Genomic DNA, 19,530 nt, shown 5'->3' with positions numbered 1-19,530 from the left:
AACTTTATTATGACATTATTATTGTATTTATTATTTTATCATTTAAATAACTTTTTTGTCAATAAAGTAAATGAAAACGAATTTTGTCGCCAAAAAATATAAATTACATTTTTGAACTGGGCACGTATCTCGTATACTTATAATAAAGGTGTATAATTCATGTATAATTCATCTAAAAGTCATGATGTAATGTGTCAGGATTTTTTAAATCTTTATGACAAAAACCATACAGGCACTTCAGTCAGCTAAGGGGTCCTTTGGGTAGGAAGCGAGAGGGGGCGTGACGCTCATGGCTCTGCAGCGGCATTGCTTTCAGGTGGGTAAAAGCGGTGAAAGGCTGTATGAAAGTAGCGACAGATGTATCACGAGTCGTGACTGTAAGAGTAACGGACTATCAGGGATGAAAATACGAGTTAATATCTGAGTTGAATGTAACAACGTGCCGGGGGGACATAGTGCGCCACCTAGCGCTAACGAGGAAGCCGGAAAAGTGGATCTGCAAGAGTTGGAAGGCAGGGTTCTTACGATCATGAAAAAACCTGGAAAAACTCATTCATTTGTATCATTTAAGATATACTGTATGCTTTGGAAATCTCATTGTTAGTTTAAATACTAAATGTTCTCACTTTTTTATGTATACACTGAGATTTCACAAAATGTTTGGTCATGGAAATTTGGTTTAGTCATGGAAATCCATTGGTCAGAATGTGTATAAACCCTGGGAAGAGTCTCCGAGACTCTGAACCCACTCAGAGCGGTGTGTTATGGAGCTAAAATCCCCAGTAGAAAATCCATAACAAGATAAGTGTGCGCAACAATAGTATGTTAATGAGTTATTAAACAGTCATAGTATGTTATGTCCATAAGATTCATAATATAGAATGTCAAAATAAGTCTTAAACGGTACTGGTAAAGTAAGTTGAAAATAAGTTGATGTCGAAAAAGGTCACAGTATGTTGAAAAAACATAATTACAAAGTCATAGTATCTCGAAATATATTAATAAAAACATTATTGTATAATTTGAATGTATTCATTTTTATTTTCTTAAATATTTCAAGCAATATTTTCAATCATCAACATTCAAAACTGAGTCGACGTCCTGATCCTAATATTCAAGTTTTGCGTTACAGATTAAGATCTGTATCAGGTCTATTTTTTAAAACCTATCGCTCCCTGACAGCACAGAAAATGTCCTGACGTCCTGAACACGTGTTAACATTTCCACCCAACCACATGAAGTCTACCAGTGTAACAGTCATATTCACATATCAAACAATAACTGAGGAAAAATTATACTCATTTATTTAAAGAGTGACCTTTATGTCCCAAATTAGCGCCCAATACCGTATTTTAAATTCATCAGTTTGCCCCAAATTGGAAGACAAATACAAGTTAAAAAATACACAAACTCTTAAATGTCCATGGGGAACGAGATTTTTTTTTCTAACAAAGTAGCAACGCTGCCGTGTTGACTGTATGTGAAACAATTAACCATTAAAAACCCTCCGCTCAGCCAGTGTGTTAAAGGGAACGACGTTCAAGGCAAAATGCCCTGATAATAGTGGTCCTCGTTGTTTATGGTGGACGGATGACAACTGTAACAGAAGAGTCCACTTCAAGATTACTCTTATGGTATAATTTTTTTTGGCCTTTTAAAAAAAGGAAACATACAAGTATGATCAAAAATACATTAAAATAAGATGCATGCCCATGGAGAATTAAGCTGTTTCTAAAAATAAAAAAAATCTTGTGTACAAATGTCATTACAGGGGGCATTTTCAACTCTAGAAAAATACAGTGAATCAATTTAAATGACTTTCATAATTGTTTTCTTTTCAACAACATAGTTGAATGGTATACTAACACACAAACTAACACACATATGTACACATGCTTCTAGTCTCATTTTCAGGAAAGCTGCAGCTTCAGAAAGAAGATGAACCGTAAACCTTGGCTTCACTCGCTGCGCTCCTTCGGCTCTCTGTATTTGTAGTGGATGTATTCGAAGATGTCTCTCTCACTATCCACCAACAGAGGCTCCCCTGCTACACCTACAGCAGGTCCACAAAGTAAAAATATATATTAAAAGCTTAAAGCACCTATCATTGGTTACAGAAGAACAGGGTTGAGCAAAGTCATGTCACGCTTGACTGAGACTCACCAGTGACCCCTACTGGCCGTATGGTGTACTCGTTAAGAGTGAAGCCCTTCTCCAGCGCATGAGTTCTCATGGTTTTATTGAAGATATCACTTCCAGTGAAATAGAGAACTCCACAATAGTACTGGTCTTTGGGAATTAACCTTGTGGAAATGGAGAGAGGAAAGTTAGAGAGCAGGAACAGACAGTTGATGAGAATATGGAAATAAAAAAGAAAATACGGTTGCCTCTATACTGTTTTGTTTTTTTAAGAAAGTCAAAATAACCGGGGCCTGTTTCGTATTGTGGTAGGTGGAGGCAATGTTTTGATTTGGAAGATCTGAGCAATCGAAAGCAAGGCACCTAATATCAATACGCCTGTGAAGGTATTCTTCCTCGTCGTCGCCACTCTGCTGCAGCTGGCAGACTCCCTAGAAAAACAGGAACAAGCACATTGTGACCAGAGTCACGCACTTCATGGGTTGGGTTCATAGCCTGACCGCTGGGTGCATTACTGTACTGCTTTACCAACACAACATCATGCACATATGAGGCAGAACTGTATTTATCCCAAAGGAAACTCTTCAAAGTAATTCTTCGAAGTGATACCAAGTGCATAACATTGAGATTGATATTGTCAATGATTATTGAAAAGTAATACAAAGTTATATTGCAAATATAAAAGAATGAAGCAGCGGCCTCACCATGAACTTAGTGTCTCCTTTGGACATCGTGTCGGTCACAAACCCAATGGACTCGAAATGATCGACCACTGCGTGAAGGAGCTTGGGCTGGAAAATAAAAAGATAAATGAAGCCAAATGAATTGTCAAAACATGTAACAAGCAATTAATAACACGAGTGTTGCATCCATTGCTCCAGTAGAGAAGAGTCTCACCTGCTTCTGAGTCTCAGAGGTGTAGTCCGGGTGGGTCAGTAAAATATCAATGTCACCACTCGATGCTGCGCCTGGAAATGATCAACATGCGACTCAATACAAAAGAGCTCGAACTGCTGCCATTATCTGGACATCAACTTGAAGGGGAAGGTTTTACCTCTCCTGAAGCTTCCACAGATTGTCCCAATATATTCTGTATCGATCTCCTTCAGCTCTCCAACAATAAGAGTCTAAACGAATCAACAGTGTAAGAAAACCCTCAATAGAAACAAAAGCAAAAACTTAAATGTTTCATCTTCACCTCCATCTGCTCCATTTCAGCACGTGGAATCCTTTTCTCAAAATCCTCAAAGTACCTGAAGGGAGGAAAATTATTTATGACACAACGCATGTATCCGTTGAAGATATGCAATCATTTATTTTGGTAGAAATTAATAACAGCATTCAGCTGAACTTACTTAAGTCCGAGCTGTTGATGATGGTTTAGCTTGCTCTCAATCTTTTTCAGATCTAAAAACAATGAAGAGTAATGCTCGTTTCAAATCATACCAAAGCTAAATCCACACTGTGCACATGTAATGAGCATGCAATATACTCCATGTCAATATTAGGAAGTAGAAAAATAAAGAGCAAATATTCCTTCAAAACAATTCTAATAAAGAAACTGAACAAACCTTCTAACGTCTTCACCCCTTCTTCAAAAAACTTCCTGGCGGCTGCAGGGCTGAAGTCAAGACCAAAGAGATGCACTTTGTTACATGAAGCACAAACAGCAAAACTACACAAACATCTTCAACCTCCCACGCAGTCCAGCTGCTGAATAGAGGGTTTTGACTTTAATATCGATTAACCAATTAATTTTACATTTACAGCTCGTCTTCTCCATATCGCCCGAGGCTCTTTCAGCTCGCTACGCTCTTAAAACACCGGCGTCTCCTCACGATAACAGATCACGTGTCGGCTTACAGTTACGTTAAATTCAGCTGTATGCGCTGGCGATTGGTTACTGAATGACATACCCGATTCCAGTGACTCTGGTGAGGAAGTTGATAGAAGAGCTGGTGTCATCTTTTCGGATCTAGAGGAAAATATAAAAGTAGCACATCAGTTTGTGTAAGACATTTAAATTGAGCTACTATTAAAACACACATTCATGCAGTGTGGCCTGGGCTGCTATGTCCCAACACTCACCTTCTCCAGTTTCTGTAGCGTGCCAGTTTGTAGGAACTCATCAATCTTTTTTGCTATTTGAAGCCCAACACCTTCCTGTTGACGTGTGAAACAAGCAGGAGGGTGGCGAATGAACAGTGTGATCTGCAGCAGTTATGTTAGTTGAGCAGAGTGGTGCTGTTGACCAACAACGGCTACAGTAGACAGGGCGCCACATGACCAACAACAACAACATTATTCGTCTTCTCTCCAGCAACATGGGCACATTAGCTGGAGAGAAGACCAACCACCATGGACACTTTTCCAGTTCTCCACACAGAGAATACAGAAATGACTTTGCACGTAGTGCATCTGATCCAATCACCACACCAGCTTACCAACAACAAAGAAAACTCTGTTCTGACTCCCTGTTTATGAAGTGAAACATGGTGTGTTGGGTCTGATAATCGTGATCATCAGTTACACTAACCCACCATCAGACACGTATCAAAACCTAACAGAGGATTTATTCATAAAGCACGTAGTGTGATGGATGCGTCGATAAGCAGATGCAAGCTAAAGATTTATTGCAGGATTCGGCAATGCATTGCTGTGTTTTAGTTTGCAAAACTGAAGAGCTCTAAAACCAAATCTAGTGCACATACCAGTTTCTTGGCCTCGTCGCCATTTTTTAATTTGTTTGGGTACTTGGAGATGGAAGATGCAGCTTTCCTAGACGGGGAAGGAGCAAAAACAAATGATTTGCAAAAGAGAGACATGGTTTAAATGACACGTCAAAGACACAGAAAGCTTCTGTTGGATGCCTCAACAGAACTTTTACTAATCCCAATTACTACACTCTTCATATGGCATCAATACACACAGTTGCTGGTCTAAAACAATGCAATAAACCCTGTATGGTCATTTTGAAGGCTGTACACACGTCACTGCCCAGCTTACCTGTACGCGTTGTACTTGTGTATTGCCCTGTTGACGTTTTTCTCGTAATTGGCCAGCTCTGGAAACAGAAGACAGACATCGTGTGGCTTTATATATAAAGATATGTTTGCTTCACGCTCCTGCAGTTTATCGACACTATTTTAGGAAGCGGCCAGCTCAGCTGAAGCCAGGAGGCATTTAAACTTCACGTGTACGGCGTCCGAGCGGAGCCACTGTGTTTCACAAACAAGACTCAGAAACAGTCATTTAGCACATTTGTTTCAGAAAATGTTGCAACTATGCAGAGGTAGTTAGATATTTGACTTAAAAACAAGAGCTCGAGCGCTGCGCTAGCTAGCTAGCTACCGTTAGCTAAACTCAGCCGTCTCTCTTCTGCACGTACCGGTGAGGAAGTCTGTTATTCCCTCATTCGGGGATTCCTGTGGCGCTTTCCTCTTGCTCATCGTGTCTTTGGCGAGCTCTCAAGTATCCGTTGGAAACGTTAACGAGTCAGTGGGCGTACAGAAAGATATTAAAAAACCTCTGCAATCTCGTCTAGCATAGAGATGCTAACATTAGCTAGCACAGGCTGAACAATGACCGAAAGACGTCGAGGGAAGGGGGCGGGGCCTGCGTCACACGTCTCACACACACCAAGATTTAAAATGACTTCTTCAGCACTCATACACATACACTGTGTACACACTGTAATGCATTGTACGTTTTAATACACACTAATATAAAAATATTCTTATACAATGACTTCACAAAAAATGCATTATTGGAAAAAAAACGCCAGCCAGTTTTACACAAAGACTAAACAAAACACATTTAATCAAATACTCTTTCATGCACAAGCAGTTAACGATAAATGTGCATCTGCATATTGTTCAGTCGCATGTGTATCTTTCTTAAAGTAACTGATTATCAGTAACCTCAATGGTTGACCACACACTTATAATTTAATTAATGAATAAACAATCATCTATTTTACAAGGTTCGGTGTTCTGTTACATAACTACAAAATAAAAATGAATCTCAATAAAGCAGTGGATTTATAGGATCCTCTCCTCCTCCTCCTCCTCACTCCTCATGTGTTAGGAATCTATTTTTACGTAAACTTTGTCCCTGGAGAATATTTTAACGGCCTCCTCGATTTCAGAGAGCCTGCAATCAAGATGAGCCCTCCGTGTTTGAACGCTCAGAATGTCCGCTTTGAGAGAGAGGGACAGCAGCTCAGCCACAAGGGAGCAATGGGCTGAGGAGACATATAAAAACAACAGAATCAGAGAAGCAGATGTTCCCTACACATGTAGTACTCTAATCATATGTGGCCATTCATTATAAGAGCAGAGATAAAGAGTTACGGAGACATACTCTCTTTGAGGGACTTCAGAGTTTCCCGTCTCTCGCTCTCACACATCAGGGTGTGACCAGCTGGGACGGAGGGGTCGGGTGCGTTCCTCCTCTTCTCCTCCGCCTCTTTATGCCACTGCTCCTTCCTTTCCTCCAGACTTGAGTGTGTGTGTGTGTGTGTGTGTGTGTGTGTAATAATCGGAAAGAAGATGAACATAAATGAGCCACAGCTGTGTAAGGAGTGTAAGGTGAGCAGATAAGACCCGGCAGAAGGATACTCACTACTGAGGCACCTGTCCCTTGACTGCACTGGGGACGGGCTTCTCTCCGAGGCTCGTCAGCGACTGGGACCGACGCAGCACGGTTTTCCCAGCAGAGCGGGCGTTGTGTTTCACAAAGTTGATCGTCTGGCCCTGCACCTGTAACTGCATCATCCACGTATCAACAACGTACGGAATCAAAACATGATGAGAAAAATGCACATTTGCGTCATATTGGCGATTCTCACTTGCAAGTTCAGGTCCAATATGGAGTTGCAGGAGGCCGGGCGTCGCAAAGCTACCGGAGAGTTTTTGGAGTGCGACCTTGGGGGGTCAGCCGAGTGGGCCTTCAGAAAGTTTTGACACTGTGGTTTAGAAGCTGGACTGGAAACCTGCACGAAAAGGGACTGGGTTAAGAGCGAGCCAGAGCAAATATTAATAACTAAAGGACTTGCGTCTTTCGCAGACTTGCTTCCTTGCCTGTAGCTGGACCATCACCCTGGATGGGACGTCCTGGTACTTGGAGGAGGTCCAAAGAGCTTTCACGGGAACCGGACGAGAGTGTGCTCTCTGAGCCTCCTGCTCCTTGCAGCGTCTCTGGATCTCCCTGAGTCGACGCACGTTCTCTCTACCAAAGTCCTGCGCCCGCTGCTCTGAGGGTCAGGAATCAGAAAATCGTCTCAATCACTTTAACAGGGTTAGTGGCCTCAAACAAACTTTTACTTTTTACAACCACTCATATATGGAAAAACTAGAAATAATCAGTTCCACCGACGCCATCATCCTTACTCTGTTTGGGAACAGGGGTGATGGCGACGCCGTCGAGTTTGAGCAGCTCCCCCACGACTCCTCTCCGTCCTCGTTCCAGAATATGAGTGGCACCGGGGCCGATACGCAGAGGGTGCGCCGGGGTACGAGCACTGTAGCAGCCGGGGTACAACACATGGTCTGGGGCGAGCGGCCCCGAGAGCAGGGCCAAAGTTCCATCGAGGTTTCCCTCTAAACGGCCACGTGCTGAAGAAAGAAGGACAAACTAAACAAGGTCACTCGAGGCTAATGTTCGGTTTTATAAAACAAAGAGCTCTCCAAATATTCAAACACGCGATGAGCGGATGTTAGTCTGAAATTGAAGTTCCCTGCTTGTGACGGATCCTGGGGTCTTTTACTATCAGCACTCGTGGATGTCAATAGACTAACTCCAAAAGGTCAAGTCGGGTTGACACGATATCTAACAAAACGAAGCAATTCGTCTTAAGCTTATAGATATTACATTTACTGTAACATCATTTGAAACCAACATAGACTGTTTTAAGAGGGGGGTTATTTATATATATCTGAGTGAGTGCATCTAACCTGAAGCAGGTCGTTTGTAGTACTGAGGAAACAGAGAAGGATCCGGAGGGATTGGCCCAGATATTGTTGAAGGTCCCTCACACATCAGAAGCTGTAGTGTAAAATGTAAGGGGGGAACAGAAGAAGAAGAAAAAACAACAGTAGAAAGTTATGGCAGCAGTCAAACATGCATTGTTCATGATGAATGATGAAGCTGATGAACGGTTAGTGTTTGACAAGTAACATAGTAAATAACCAATGGTGTACTCAGCCTGCAGGTGGTGTAATAACTGCATTTAATTGTATTATTCAGGCTCATAAACCAAATCACAGATGAATGAACAAGGCCACGCAGAAGTGTAGTAGCTTTGAATGCATGAATTAATTCATATTTGTTTAGGTCATGGCTACGCAGAACCCCTGTACCTGCACTGCTAACGTCAGTTAACTAGCTAGCTAGTTAGTGAGCTAGTTTGTTGTGAAGTTAGCCGACGTTGCTAAAGGTGCGTTTCAGAGGAGACGTCATTTTTCGTCGGCCAAATCACTGCAACTGGTTAACGCTGCATGGTGGAAGTTAATTAGCTGGTTTACCTTTAATCTATCTTCGTGTTTACCAGTTGAAGGGTTTCTTCACGCAGACTGATGACGCTGGGGTATCTAACGTAACGACGCTTGTCACCATAGCAACAGGCACCCGCGCACAGAGCTAGACCTGACAGAAGAGAGAGAGATAGAGAGCGAGAAACCCACTAAGCTTTGTGCTTTTTAATTAAATTAATTTAATAATAATAATACTTAGGCATAATACGTAACTCACTACTCATGAGTTAATGGTTTTACCTGCCGTCTCGAGCTCTAGCAGGTGTTTTTCTATTGTACTCCTGCGGGTGACATGGCTGGTGCATATTTTGACGTATAGTTTTTATCCCCGAGCCTTGCCTTGAGGGTTCATTAGAGACCACGTCCAAATTAAATTAAGTACGATTTACACACCCAAACCTCAACTATAGCTATAATCTTAACTAGTCCTAACCTGAATTCCAAATATAACCATTCAGTTGCTTGAACTTGCTGGGAAGGTAGGCTACACTGTACTCATTCTGAGATTACAGTCTGCCTGACAGGCTTTCTACAGGGCATAAAATACACCACGTTATTAGAGGTATTAGCTAGAGGTCATTGCCCCTAGTGGTTTAAGAGTCTCATTACACCAACACAAATCTAGCGTTTCACACTGGCCTATATATTATACAATAATGTATCATAATATTATATAAAATTATATTTTATAATATTATATGAAATCAAATATATAATATAATAGTATAGCCACTACCAGTGTGAAACAACATATACATGATGTAATATATACACACACAAACTCAAGATTCAAGATATTTGTATTGTCTCAGATAACAGACAGTTACTCCGTGCAATATCCGACATGTACGCGTCATTGTCAATTATATATATATATATATATATATATATATATATATATATATATAAAATAGTATATTATATTATAATGTATATACGTTATATTATATGTATAGACACAAAACTAGTTTTGACTAATTAGAGATCTGTCTGTCCTCTCACAGAGCAGTACTGTGTGACATCAACCTCACCTCTTGATTCTGACACCTATAACTATCATTATTTAGACATCTGTTTAAAAACAACGTTATTTAATACTCCATTCCTCTGTCTGCGATGTCAAAAAATACCAGCAAACTGAATGCAAACCATCAATTCGTGTAGATACAAATTGGAGAAAAGCCACCAACGTGTTTTTCAATGCTGCAGTGTGTCACAACGTGAACCCGATGCACATACAACCTTTACGAACGGCATAACTAAGTATACTATGAGTTTCCCTTTTGCTCAATGTCATTTGCACACGGCCCCGCCCTCGGCTGGAGGTCTGACTCGCGCCTGCCCAGTGCGCGTTGTCTCCGCTTTCTCCTTCACTGTGGATACGCTGCTCCCCAACCAGCGCCGCCAGACTCTGCACGCTCCGCCCCACAAATAAAGGTGAGAAATGACCGACTTTAGCGAATTGTTCTTTTACAAAGAAAACAACTAACTTATTCTCTACAAGTCGGTTCGTCTGTGGGACGATTTAGCTGTTCCCAACTGTCGCTCCTTGACTGTCTGGGAGAAATGAGTCACACATAAAAAGGGTGTGTGTGTGTGTGCGCGTGTTTGTGGGTGCGTGTGTGTGTGCAGCATGCAGCGGGTAGGTATGCCATGGTTTTAATGCCAACTCAGGTCTGTATGTTCCGTTGGTGTAAACAGTAAACTGCTCATAAACACACAAAGGGAGTTTATTTGCGTAAATGCGATGCGGAGATGTGGTACAGCTGTCTGCTGTCGTTAAAGTAGCATATATTAGTTTGACATATCAACAGCTGAGATTAGGTTTTGTGCTGTTGTTTTTCTTTTGTTGTTAGTCTTTGCAGTGATGGGAACCCCTCAGCGGACACCAGAAGTCTCACGGACGCACGTTTAATTAATGGAAACCAGACGCATCTGGCGAATAGGAACACTCTCCGCTTACGTCACACATCTTATTTCACCGTCTTATCTGGACGTCGAGAAGCACAAAGTCCGCGAACAGTTACTCAACAAGGACCGTTATCTTTGGCCACTATATGGCACCTTTACGCATGCGCACGCTCCTTCCTCCTATGCAATTAGATAGCAGACAAAGAATGGTATAGGGACCCATGCTGAGACCAGTTTAGAGGAAGAAGTTAAACAGTTTAAAGAAATGTGATATTAGGTGATTTATCTTCTTTTAAAGAGCGTTCCTCTACGTCTCTGAGCTTAAACCCACTATAGCTGCTGCAGTGAGCATAATGAGCCCATACCACATGGTAAACAAGTCACACACATCAGTCTGAACTGTTGTCAACATACACAATGGAACGCACTGGATGCCGGCGACACATCACACTATGGAACCATTTCATCCCCACCTCACGCTCCTTATGCTATAAATTGTCTTGGTGAAACCTGACTGCACTTGACCTTATCTCACAGACACACATTCCACCGTTATACACGCCACACACACACACTTGCCTTGGTTTCACCTTATCTGAGGGTCCGGCCAGTGTTGAACAACTGCCTGTTTACACAATTGTAGAGGTTTTTTTTGTAGTTAAGCATGCTTGTTATCAAGAGGGGGATTATCAGGGTTTGTCCCTTTTTTATTGAGCAAAATTGTTGCTAAACATGGTGAAATAGTAAGGCAGGCAAATGACCATTACCAATTATTATGATGGTCCAGGCTATTATATTAAATATAAAAAAACATCCGACACGCCGACCTGCGTCTGATCGTTGACAACCACCCAGTCCCCGTGTTGTTGTGTTATCCCCTCACACACCACTGTTGATTCCGGCCATTTTGACCTTTGAGCTCAGTCAAGGCTGTCAGTGAAAAACAGCAGCGGCAGCAGTTTGTTTGTGTGAATACTGAGTGGAGGTACAATAAAGCCAAATGGATCTGTTTTTCATACGGGATTTAATAGGCGGAACCTACTGAACACATGCTGAGACTCCTAAGGGTGGAAAAACCTTTTGGGATTGTGGGTCTCTTACAGAAAAACAGGCAAAACGATAGTGAATGCGTAGTTTTTAACCCGTTAAACTGCAAGAAAGTCTGCGGTTTTAGACCAGAACACCCAATGTGAAATAGTAAATGAATTTCCTATCGAAATAACTACTAAGTAGTTCATTGTTTTACATGACAGTTGTTTCTTGGTGTGGCCACATAATACAAAGTAGTTATGTCTCTGTGTGTGGCGTAACTGCCCACATATTATATTATGATGTATTGTGTGCACATCTGTAAATAAGGCAAGTTAAAGCAGGCATAAATTGACAAATATGTTTTTTTTTTGTTCAAGGTGTAAGGGCCCTCATGAATCTGTCAGTCTAGTTTTAAGCTGCAGTGGTTTCTGTGCAAACAGGTTAAGGCAGAGATCATTTCACGCCTACGTCTAGGGTTTTAAACTAGGTTGTTCAATATTCACATACTGCAATTTCTTAGAAATATGCTCACAGCCACATTCTAGTTTATTTTTAATAATTCACCTGGAGACATTTCAAATCGGCCACAGTTTGGCCACCCCAGCCCCATCACATGTGTTGTAGTGTTGGGTTCACGCGGGCTAAATTTAGAGCGGCGCATGGAGACGGAGGGACGAAGGCCAGGAGGGGAGGAGGTCAACCACGGTGAGCGGAGCAGGAGAGAAGTGACAAAGACAGTCCACGACTTGCACCGTGGTCAGCGAGAAATGCGGGTCAGCCGGCACAGCCAGGTGTTATTTGTGTGTGTGAGAAAGTTGGAATCTTAAAGGCCCTAAAATATATATATATTTGTATCAACCGGCTCTTACTTTGAGGGATGGGACCACAGAGCTTGATCACATTTGGTCTGGATTTGTGGTCTTTCTGTTTCTTGTTTTTAATTGGTTGCTTTTAAAGTGGGTGGGGCTTACTTGAGAGAAAGAAAAAGATGATGTCATGATGGGTTTAGCAACACAGCTGTGTGAAAGACAGATATTTCTCCCTAGGAGTTGGTTGAGACCAAAACAGAGCAAAATAAAATAAAAAAGAGTGAATGTTGGACAAACAAGAAACTAGACTCCATAAATGAACAATAATGTTGCTCCATAACTAGTGGATGTGTGAATAATAAACTATTTGTTCACCATATCAACCTAAAAGGGGACGATATGTCAATGTTTATATTTCTGCTGGGCCCAAAGTGGCCCAAAAAAACAAAATGGTATTATTGCAGGATGAATAAAGCGTAATAAAGATGTTTCTGCCCTTTAGCTCCGCCCACTGCTTATCTAGTCATGGAACTACTTATAATTTGAAACCAGTTTGCAGCATGTGGACAAGGCACCTCTGGAGATGGATTTCTGTTTGAATAGGACTCCACTTGTCATGCCTGTAGGTGACATATTGAGACACAGTGTTATGGTGGTGTGGCCTTGTAAGGTGTCGAGACTCGAGGCTTCGATATTTGACCGCATCATCGTTTTCTACCGCCACTGATCAGGATTCCTTACATCTCGGCCCATGTCACGTTCACGTACACGCGTTCATCCTCGGCTTCACAATTCTCAGACAAGCCCACGTATTGTGCACAGTGCTGGACCTCTTGCCAAAAAAATGTCCCCGTTGTGCCCCCCCCTCTTCTCCGAGGAGTCATGGCAGAGAAAGCAGCGGTGTGCGAGGTACAGCAGGACGAGGCAGGAAAAGGCAAGCAGGCAGTGAACAAAGGCCACTGTGGGACGTGTCAGCACCACGCACCCAAGGGACACGGTGAGTGTGGGGCGGGGCGGGGCGGGGCGGGGGAGGGGGTGCAGAGAGGGACAGACCACTCATCATCAGGGTCCCCGGACTGAGCTGGTGGCCGCAGTGACATTCGCCACTTGAGGGCCAGACAGATTTTTGTCTCCATCTTTGTCACCTCCAGTGACAGAATTGTTTTATTTTTCTGTGAAAAGTTGAGGTTGCATAAGCAAAGTGTCCATCCTCTGCAAACACCCCCCCCCCCCCCCAAAAAAAAAGACTTGAATGGGGAACAGTAGCAGGACAAAAGCACACAAAACAAACACACAGCGAGTCACCAGTAAAACATTAAACCAGCTTTTGGGATAAGTGATTCTAAATGTTTCTCTGCAGAGTCACCTGCTCAAAAATGTCTTCTTCACACACACACACACACACACACACACTGAGCCAGGGGACCCTGATGACCGTCTGAAGCCCGGTGCAGTGCAGTGGTGTGCAGGACTCGTAGTTGCTGACTAACCAAACCTGCTGCTGCTGCTGCTGCTGCTGCTGCTGCTTAGGTCATAGCTCCACTGCGTTGGCCTGCATCTCTCATAACAGCCTGATGCATCTCTTTTCACAGGCATGGCATAATTGAGGATGTTGTTCACATTGTTCATGTTGGATGGCTGTGTGATCTTTTTCACAAAGAATATATTTGCTCCTGCACATTTGTTGTCCCTTCTTCCGCTTTGAGAGTCAGTCGCATTAATTCTGCTCGCTAATGGACGGCTGCCAGGCAATGGATGGGGTTCACATGGAGGAGGGTGGATATCACCCAGATGGTGAGGGTCTCCCAAATGAGACGAAGGTCATGCATACTGATGATAGTTTGCTGGTAGATATTTGGTGGAAGCTTTGTGTGTGAGTGAACATCGTGCTTCATGCGTCCGTACTCATCCTCCTCCACGTGTCCGCTAGAGTGTTTGCAGCGTTTCTATCGAGTTGCATTATGGGAAATGCATGAGCGTGTTTACATAAATACAGATCTGGATATTTCGGCCTCTGCTGCCGTACATTTTTACCATTACCACGTTTTATTTCATATACAAATCTGTCCTGTGCGAGTCCTCCAGCTTTATGAAAGCGTATAAATCAATTGCTGGAGTATCCCTTTAATTGTGCTTTAATTATTAAGTGTGTGCTCTTTCTTTTTCCATAACCCGGCATGTCTGTTCCCTCAGGCACGATGGCCGTCCCTCCTTCATACTCGGACCTGGGGAAATCTGCCAAAGACATCTTCAACAAGGGCTTTGGTAACACACAACTCTCATAAGCTTCTTTGATGTACGACGCGGTCGCTGTTTCCTTTCAACCGTTTCGGACGGGAACACATTTGTTTGCTCTGCACTGTTTATTCACGCTCGAGAACCAAGCTGTGCAGCACAAGGATGTTAGTTTTCCACCCTTTTCCCTTTTTTTGTTGATGTCCCTAATTTCCTGTTCTTTCCCAGGATATGGAGTTCTCAAGCTGGACGTTAAGACCAAGTCCCAGAGCGGCGTTGTAAGTACCTCTTACATCGCTGACTCCCCTCTTGTCAGAGTGCGTTATCTTCCTGCCGCGTCCCCGCAGTAATCTGCACAGTCAGCAGGTTGACACCGTCGGTCGGAGTTGACTACTTTTGATACTTGTCCCAGACCCGTTGTGCTATAAACCCGTTGCCATAGTAAAACCATACTGAGTTCCCCCACATGCCACAAAACTCAAATGGAAAAGAAGAAAAAAAACCTCATCCATGTGAATGTCTTCCCTCTGTGTCAGGTTTCTGTTTTCCATTCACGCAGAGAGCCGTAAACTCTGTGCGGTTCTCCCTAACTTTCTCTATTTTCTCTCTTTTTTTTATTTTCCTGCTTCTTCTTTGGACGTTCCTGCCAGATGGTAAGAGCGAGAGTGTGTGTATGTGTGTGTATGTGTGTGTGTGTGTATACCGATATGTGTTGTGCGGACAATGCGCGCAGGCTTCCTGCCAAGTGCTTCTTTGCGTCCAAGCGGTGACCCCCGACCTCTCCCTCCCAGTCCCTGCAGCACCTCCACCCAACTCATTTATCCATCTCAAAAGGTGTAGTTTGTCTGAGAGGGATTGTGCTTCAGAGGCGAGGCTCGTTTCCCTCGCTTTTCTTCTTCTTCTTCTCTGCTTTCTCTCCCCTTCTTGCTTACAGTCGCTGTAGCTGAGCTCTAATGTGCCTTTCTGCTTCCCTCCCCACCTCCTCTTCATCTCCATCGCCCCCCTCTTCATCACTTCACCCCCCCCTCCCTCCCTCTCTGCAGGAGTTCGCCACCTCCGGCTCCAACAACACCGACACGGGGAAGTCGGGAGGCCACCTGGAGACCAAGTACAAAGTGAAGGAGCTGGGCCTCAACTTCAACCAGAAATGGAACACAGACAACACTCTCACCACGGAGATCACCATGGAGGACCAGGTGGAGTCAAATGTCGCACAACATCAGTACATTCACTCTCAGATAGACTACGATAAGCTCACCTTGTCCGTTTCCCTACCTGTAGCTGGCTAAAGGCCTGAAGCTCGGCCTGGACGCTTCCTTTGTGCCCAACACCGGGTGAGAGCAGCCCTGAGTGAGGGTTTCAGTGTCGTGATTCACTTCAATACAGATGTTTTATAATAAACACAACACCTTTTTATCTTTCCTTTGCTTGCTATATTCCCTCTGTAGCAAGAAGAGCGCTAAGCTGAAGTCCGGCTACAAATGCGACTTTGTAAATGTGGGCTGTGACCTGGACTTCGACATGGCCGGCCCCACCGTGCACGCAGCCGCCGTGCTGGGCTACGAGGGCTGGCTGCTGGGCTACCAGCTGGCCTTCGACACGGCCAAGTCCAAGCTGACCCAGAACAACTTCGCCCTCGGATACAAGGCCGGCGACATCCAGCTTCACAGCAACGTGTGAGTCACTGCGGAGAGGCAGGGAAGGAAGTGATGGAGAAGCAGGGAAGGAAGTGACAGAGAGGCAGGGAAGGAAGTGATGGAGAGGCAGGGAAGGAAGTGATGGGGAAGCAGAGAAGGAAATGATGGAGAGGCAGAGAAGGAAATGATGGAGAAGGAGAAGGAAGTGACAGAGAGGTAGGGAAGGAAGTGATAAAGAGGTATGGAAGGAAGTGACAGAGAGGCAAAGAAGGAAGTGATGGAGAAGCAGGGAAGGAAGTGATGGAGAGGCAGAGAAGGAAATGATGGAGAAGGAGAAGGAAGTGACAGAGAGGTAGGGAAGGAAGTGATAAAGAGGTAGGGAAGGAAGTGACAGAGAGGCAGAGAAGGAAGTGATGGAGAGGCAGAGAAGGAAGTGATGGAGAAGGAGAAGGAAGTGACAGAGAGGTAGGGAAGGAAGTGATAAAGAGGTAGGGAAGGAAGTGACAGAGAGGTAGGGAAGGAAGTGATAAAGAGGTATGGAAGGAAGTGACAGAGAGGCAGAGAAGGAAGTGATGGAGAAGCAGGGAAGGAAGTGATGGAGAGGCAGAGAAGGAAATGATGGAGAAGGAGAAGGAAGTGACAGAGAGGTAGGGAAGGAAGTGATAAAGAGGTAGGGAAGGAAGTGACAGAGAGGCAGAGAAGGAAGTGACAGAGAGGCAGAGAAGGAAGTGATGGAGAAGGAGAAGGAAGTGATAAAGAGGTAGGGAAGGAAGTGATAAAGAGGTAGGGAAGGAAGTGACAGAGAGGCAGAGAAGGAAGTGATGGAGAAGGAGAAGGAAGTGACAGAGAGGCAGGGAAGGAAGTGATAAAGAGGCAGGAGAAGGAAGTGACAGAGAGGTAGGGAAGGAAGTGACAGAGAGGCAGGAGAAGGGAGTGACGGAGAAGGAGAAGGAAGTGACAGAGGCGCAGAGGAGGAAGCGACAGAGAGACAGAGAAGGAAGTGACAGAGAGACAGAGAAGGAAGTGACAGAGACAGAGAAGGAAGTGACAGAGACAGAGAAGGAAGTGACAAAGAGACAGGAGAAGGAAGTGACGAAGAAGGAAGTGACGGAGAGACAGAGAAGGAAGTGACAGAGACAGAGAAGGAAGTGACAGAGAGACAGGAGAAGGAAGTGACGAAGAAGGAAGTGACGGAGAGACAGAGAAGGAAGTGACAGAGACAGAGAAGGAAGTGACAGAGAGACAGGAGAAGGAAGTGACGAAGAAGGAAGTGACGGAGAGACAGAGAAGGAAGTGACAGAGACAGAGAAGGAAGTGACAGAGACGGAGAAGGAAGTGACGGAGAGACAGAGAAGGAAGTGACAGAGACAGAGAAGGAAGTGACAGAGACGGAGAAGGAAGTGACGGAGAGACAGAGAAGGAAGTGACAGAGACGGAGAAGGAAGTGACTTCCTCTGGAAGGAAATGTCCAAGTTCTAATCTCTGCCTTTCTTGTGGTGTGTTTCAGAAATGACGGCACAGAGTTTGCTGGCTCCATTTACCAAAAGGTGAGCAGCAGCTTGGAGACGGCGGTCCACCTGGCCTGGACGGCTGGCAGCAACAACACACGCTTTGGGATTGGAGCCAAATACCAGCTGGATAAGGACTCCTCTCTCTCTGTAAGCATCGACTCCCAAAAACATCACAGGCAGCTTCGACGACTGCAGGGTCGTGTATATATGTTGTCATTTGTGAGAAAACAGGAGAAAAGTCCTGGAAGTCTTGTGAGACGTCGTTGTGCTTTGAGCCACACGCTGACGATGCTAACATGGTAGCATGGAGCTCAAAGACAAGCACCACATATTACCATCATAATAAGACATTTCTTATGGCGTCTGTCCATCCGACCAAAGGTGGTGGACAGGTCAACATCGCCGCTATCATAGAAACGCTAGTGTGGCCTATTTAAAAAAGAAACTCCCATAACTCCCTCTGCCTACTTCCTGAGATACTTCTTCTGCAGTTGTTGACCCGAGGCTGCTGTATCCATACGTAATAAACAGTGTAACTGCATCCCATGACGTTTGCTTTCTCCACACAGGCCAAAGTCAACAACGGCTGCCTCGTTGGTGTTGGATACTCACAGACCCTCAGGCCAGGTTAGCGGATTGCTGGTTTATTTAATATATATATATATTTTCTAACTGTTTTTGTAGCAATACAAACAGGCATACATAATACATAAATCTGCCTGTCCTCCCCGCAGGAGTGAAGCTCACCCTCTCAGGTCTGCTCGACGGGAAGAACGTGAACGGCGGCGGGCACAAAGTGGGCCTGGGCTTCGAGCTGGAGGCGTAGAGCGGTCAGCGGAGAAGAGCGAGTAGCCCAAATGTGGAAAAAAACGGAGCAGAGGGTCCACTCGGCGACCACGACAACACATCGTCACACACACACACACACACACACACACACGTTGGCCTTATCCCTAAAACCCCGAGCCAGTCTCCAAGACCTCCAGTACTGTAGTTTTAAAAGAACCGAGCATTGTTTTTGTGATGGTTACTTTTAAATTTGACATCAATAAAAAAAAAAAAAAAGCCAACCTTTGAGCACATATCACCAGAACACAACAAAAACCCTGCTTCCGACAAAGTGCACTTCTAAAAGAGCATTTGTGTCTTAAGGTGTCTGCGTTTTTCTTTCTGGGATAAGATTTGAAGCACCTTGTTGTTTTTGTGGGATATATACATTAGCATGACTATTAGAGGACGCTTGTTTTGGTATATTGTGGGTTGTGTTGCATGCTTTCGAGGATAGAGATGTTTTTTTTCTTTTTTCCCCAACTTTTCATTGTCGCATAACGGATGCAATAGAAAGCTCGGGGAGAATCGAGCAGGAAAGTCAGAGATTCCACCGCTTGACCTCAGTAACGCAGTTTGGGACTTTGGGCCTTCAGTTGCCGAAATCTCCATTTTTCAGGTCCCTTGTTTTTTTTCGGGAAATGGGCCGACGTCCCCTCTTCGTCTTCACCTCGTCTCGTTTTGTGTCCTGAACCTCTTCGACCGCTACGACTACATGTCCCTTCATCTGTGCTGTGTATCGGGGAGTTAGTCAACAAGTAGGACCTCAAACTGATTACTGATCAGTATGATATGATTTATGGAATTATTGAATAAAGAATGTTAAACACTATCATTTGGAGGAGTGTGTGCTTTAAAAAAAGTTGGTTGGAAATGTAAATGAAGCAAAGAAAAC

The 19,530-nt window shown here is 44.0% G+C and overlaps 3 protein-coding genes across 4 annotated transcripts; 1 reads left to right on the top strand and 2 right to left on the bottom strand.

Moving 5' to 3' along the window:
• Positions 1–1,027: 1,027 nt before the first annotated feature.
• Positions 1,028–5,662, bottom strand: polb (polymerase (DNA directed), beta). Its single transcript, XM_079222590.1, has 14 exons — positions 5,528–5,662; positions 5,146–5,203; positions 4,851–4,917; positions 4,228–4,302; positions 4,056–4,114; positions 3,711–3,760; positions 3,495–3,546; positions 3,338–3,392; positions 3,194–3,266; positions 3,037–3,107; positions 2,844–2,930; positions 2,503–2,570; positions 2,164–2,303; positions 1,028–2,053 (listed from the first exon to the last, which is right to left on the bottom strand). The coding sequence occupies exons 1-14, from the start codon at positions 5,586–5,588 to the stop codon at positions 1,959–1,961; spliced, it is 1,011 nt and encodes a 336-aa protein (XP_079078716.1). The 5' UTR covers positions 5,589–5,662; the 3' UTR covers positions 1,028–1,958.
• A 250-nt stretch (positions 5,663–5,912) lies between these two features.
• Positions 5,913–8,178, bottom strand: enkd1 (enkurin domain containing 1; the record flags this gene model as incomplete). Its single annotated transcript, XM_079222604.1, has 7 exons — positions 5,913–6,382; positions 6,502–6,638; positions 6,763–6,899; positions 6,989–7,132; positions 7,221–7,393; positions 7,530–7,754; positions 8,094–8,178. The coding sequence occupies 7 exons, from the start codon at positions 8,176–8,178 to the stop codon at positions 6,222–6,224; spliced, it is 1,062 nt and encodes a 353-aa protein (XP_079078730.1). The 3' UTR covers positions 5,913–6,221.
• A 1,875-nt stretch (positions 8,179–10,053) lies between these two features.
• On the top strand, positions 10,054–19,470 carry vdac3 (voltage-dependent anion channel 3). 2 transcript variants are annotated; one of them, XM_079222800.1, is made up of 10 exons: positions 10,054–10,109; positions 13,305–13,421; positions 14,618–14,689; positions 14,888–14,937; positions 15,703–15,855; positions 15,941–15,993; positions 16,108–16,335; positions 17,804–17,954; positions 18,377–18,434; positions 18,542–19,470. In XM_079222800.1, exons 2-10 carry the CDS (start codon positions 13,307–13,309, stop codon positions 18,631–18,633), a joined length of 972 nt encoding a protein of 323 aa, XP_079078926.1. In that variant the 5' UTR covers positions 10,054–10,109; positions 13,305–13,306; the 3' UTR covers positions 18,634–19,470. The 2 variants fall into 2 exon arrangements, with proteins under 2 accessions (XP_079078926.1, XP_079078927.1); XM_079222801.1 differs by lacking the exon at positions 13,305–13,421 and having other exon boundaries at positions 10,059–10,109.
• The last annotated feature ends 60 nt before the right edge of the window (positions 19,471–19,530 follow it).

Source organism: Taurulus bubalis (assembly GCF_910589615.1).
Source record: "Taurulus bubalis genome assembly, chromosome: 8".
NCBI classification, from domain to species: domain Eukaryota; kingdom Metazoa; phylum Chordata; class Actinopteri; order Perciformes; family Cottidae; genus Taurulus; species Taurulus bubalis.
Note: the sequence above shows the minus strand (reverse complement) of the source record. Positions and strands in the feature narration are given on the sequence as shown.

Coding starts and splice junctions, on each gene's coding strand:
- polb (XM_079222590.1), bottom strand. CDS start 5,588: ATGAGCAAGAGGAAAGCGCCACAGGAATCCCCGAATGAGGGAATAACA. Junction 3,267..3,337: donor CTGAAATGGAGCAGATGGAG/GTGAAGATGAAA, acceptor TGATTCGTTTAG/ACTCTTATTGTTGGAGAGCT. Junction 3,108..3,193: donor CTGTGGAAGCTTCAGGAGAG/GTAAAACCTTCC, acceptor GATCATTTCCAG/GCGCAGCATCGAGTGGTGAC.
- vdac3 (XM_079222800.1), top strand. CDS start 13,307: ATGGCAGAGAAAGCAGCGGTGTGCGAGGTACAGCAGGACGAGGCAGGA. Junction 15,994..16,107: donor TCCTTTGTGCCCAACACCGG/GTGAGAGCAGCC, acceptor TTCCCTCTGTAG/CAAGAAGAGCGCTAAGCTGA. Junction 17,955..18,376: donor ATAAGGACTCCTCTCTCTCT/GTAAGCATCGAC, acceptor TTCTCCACACAG/GCCAAAGTCAACAACGGCTG.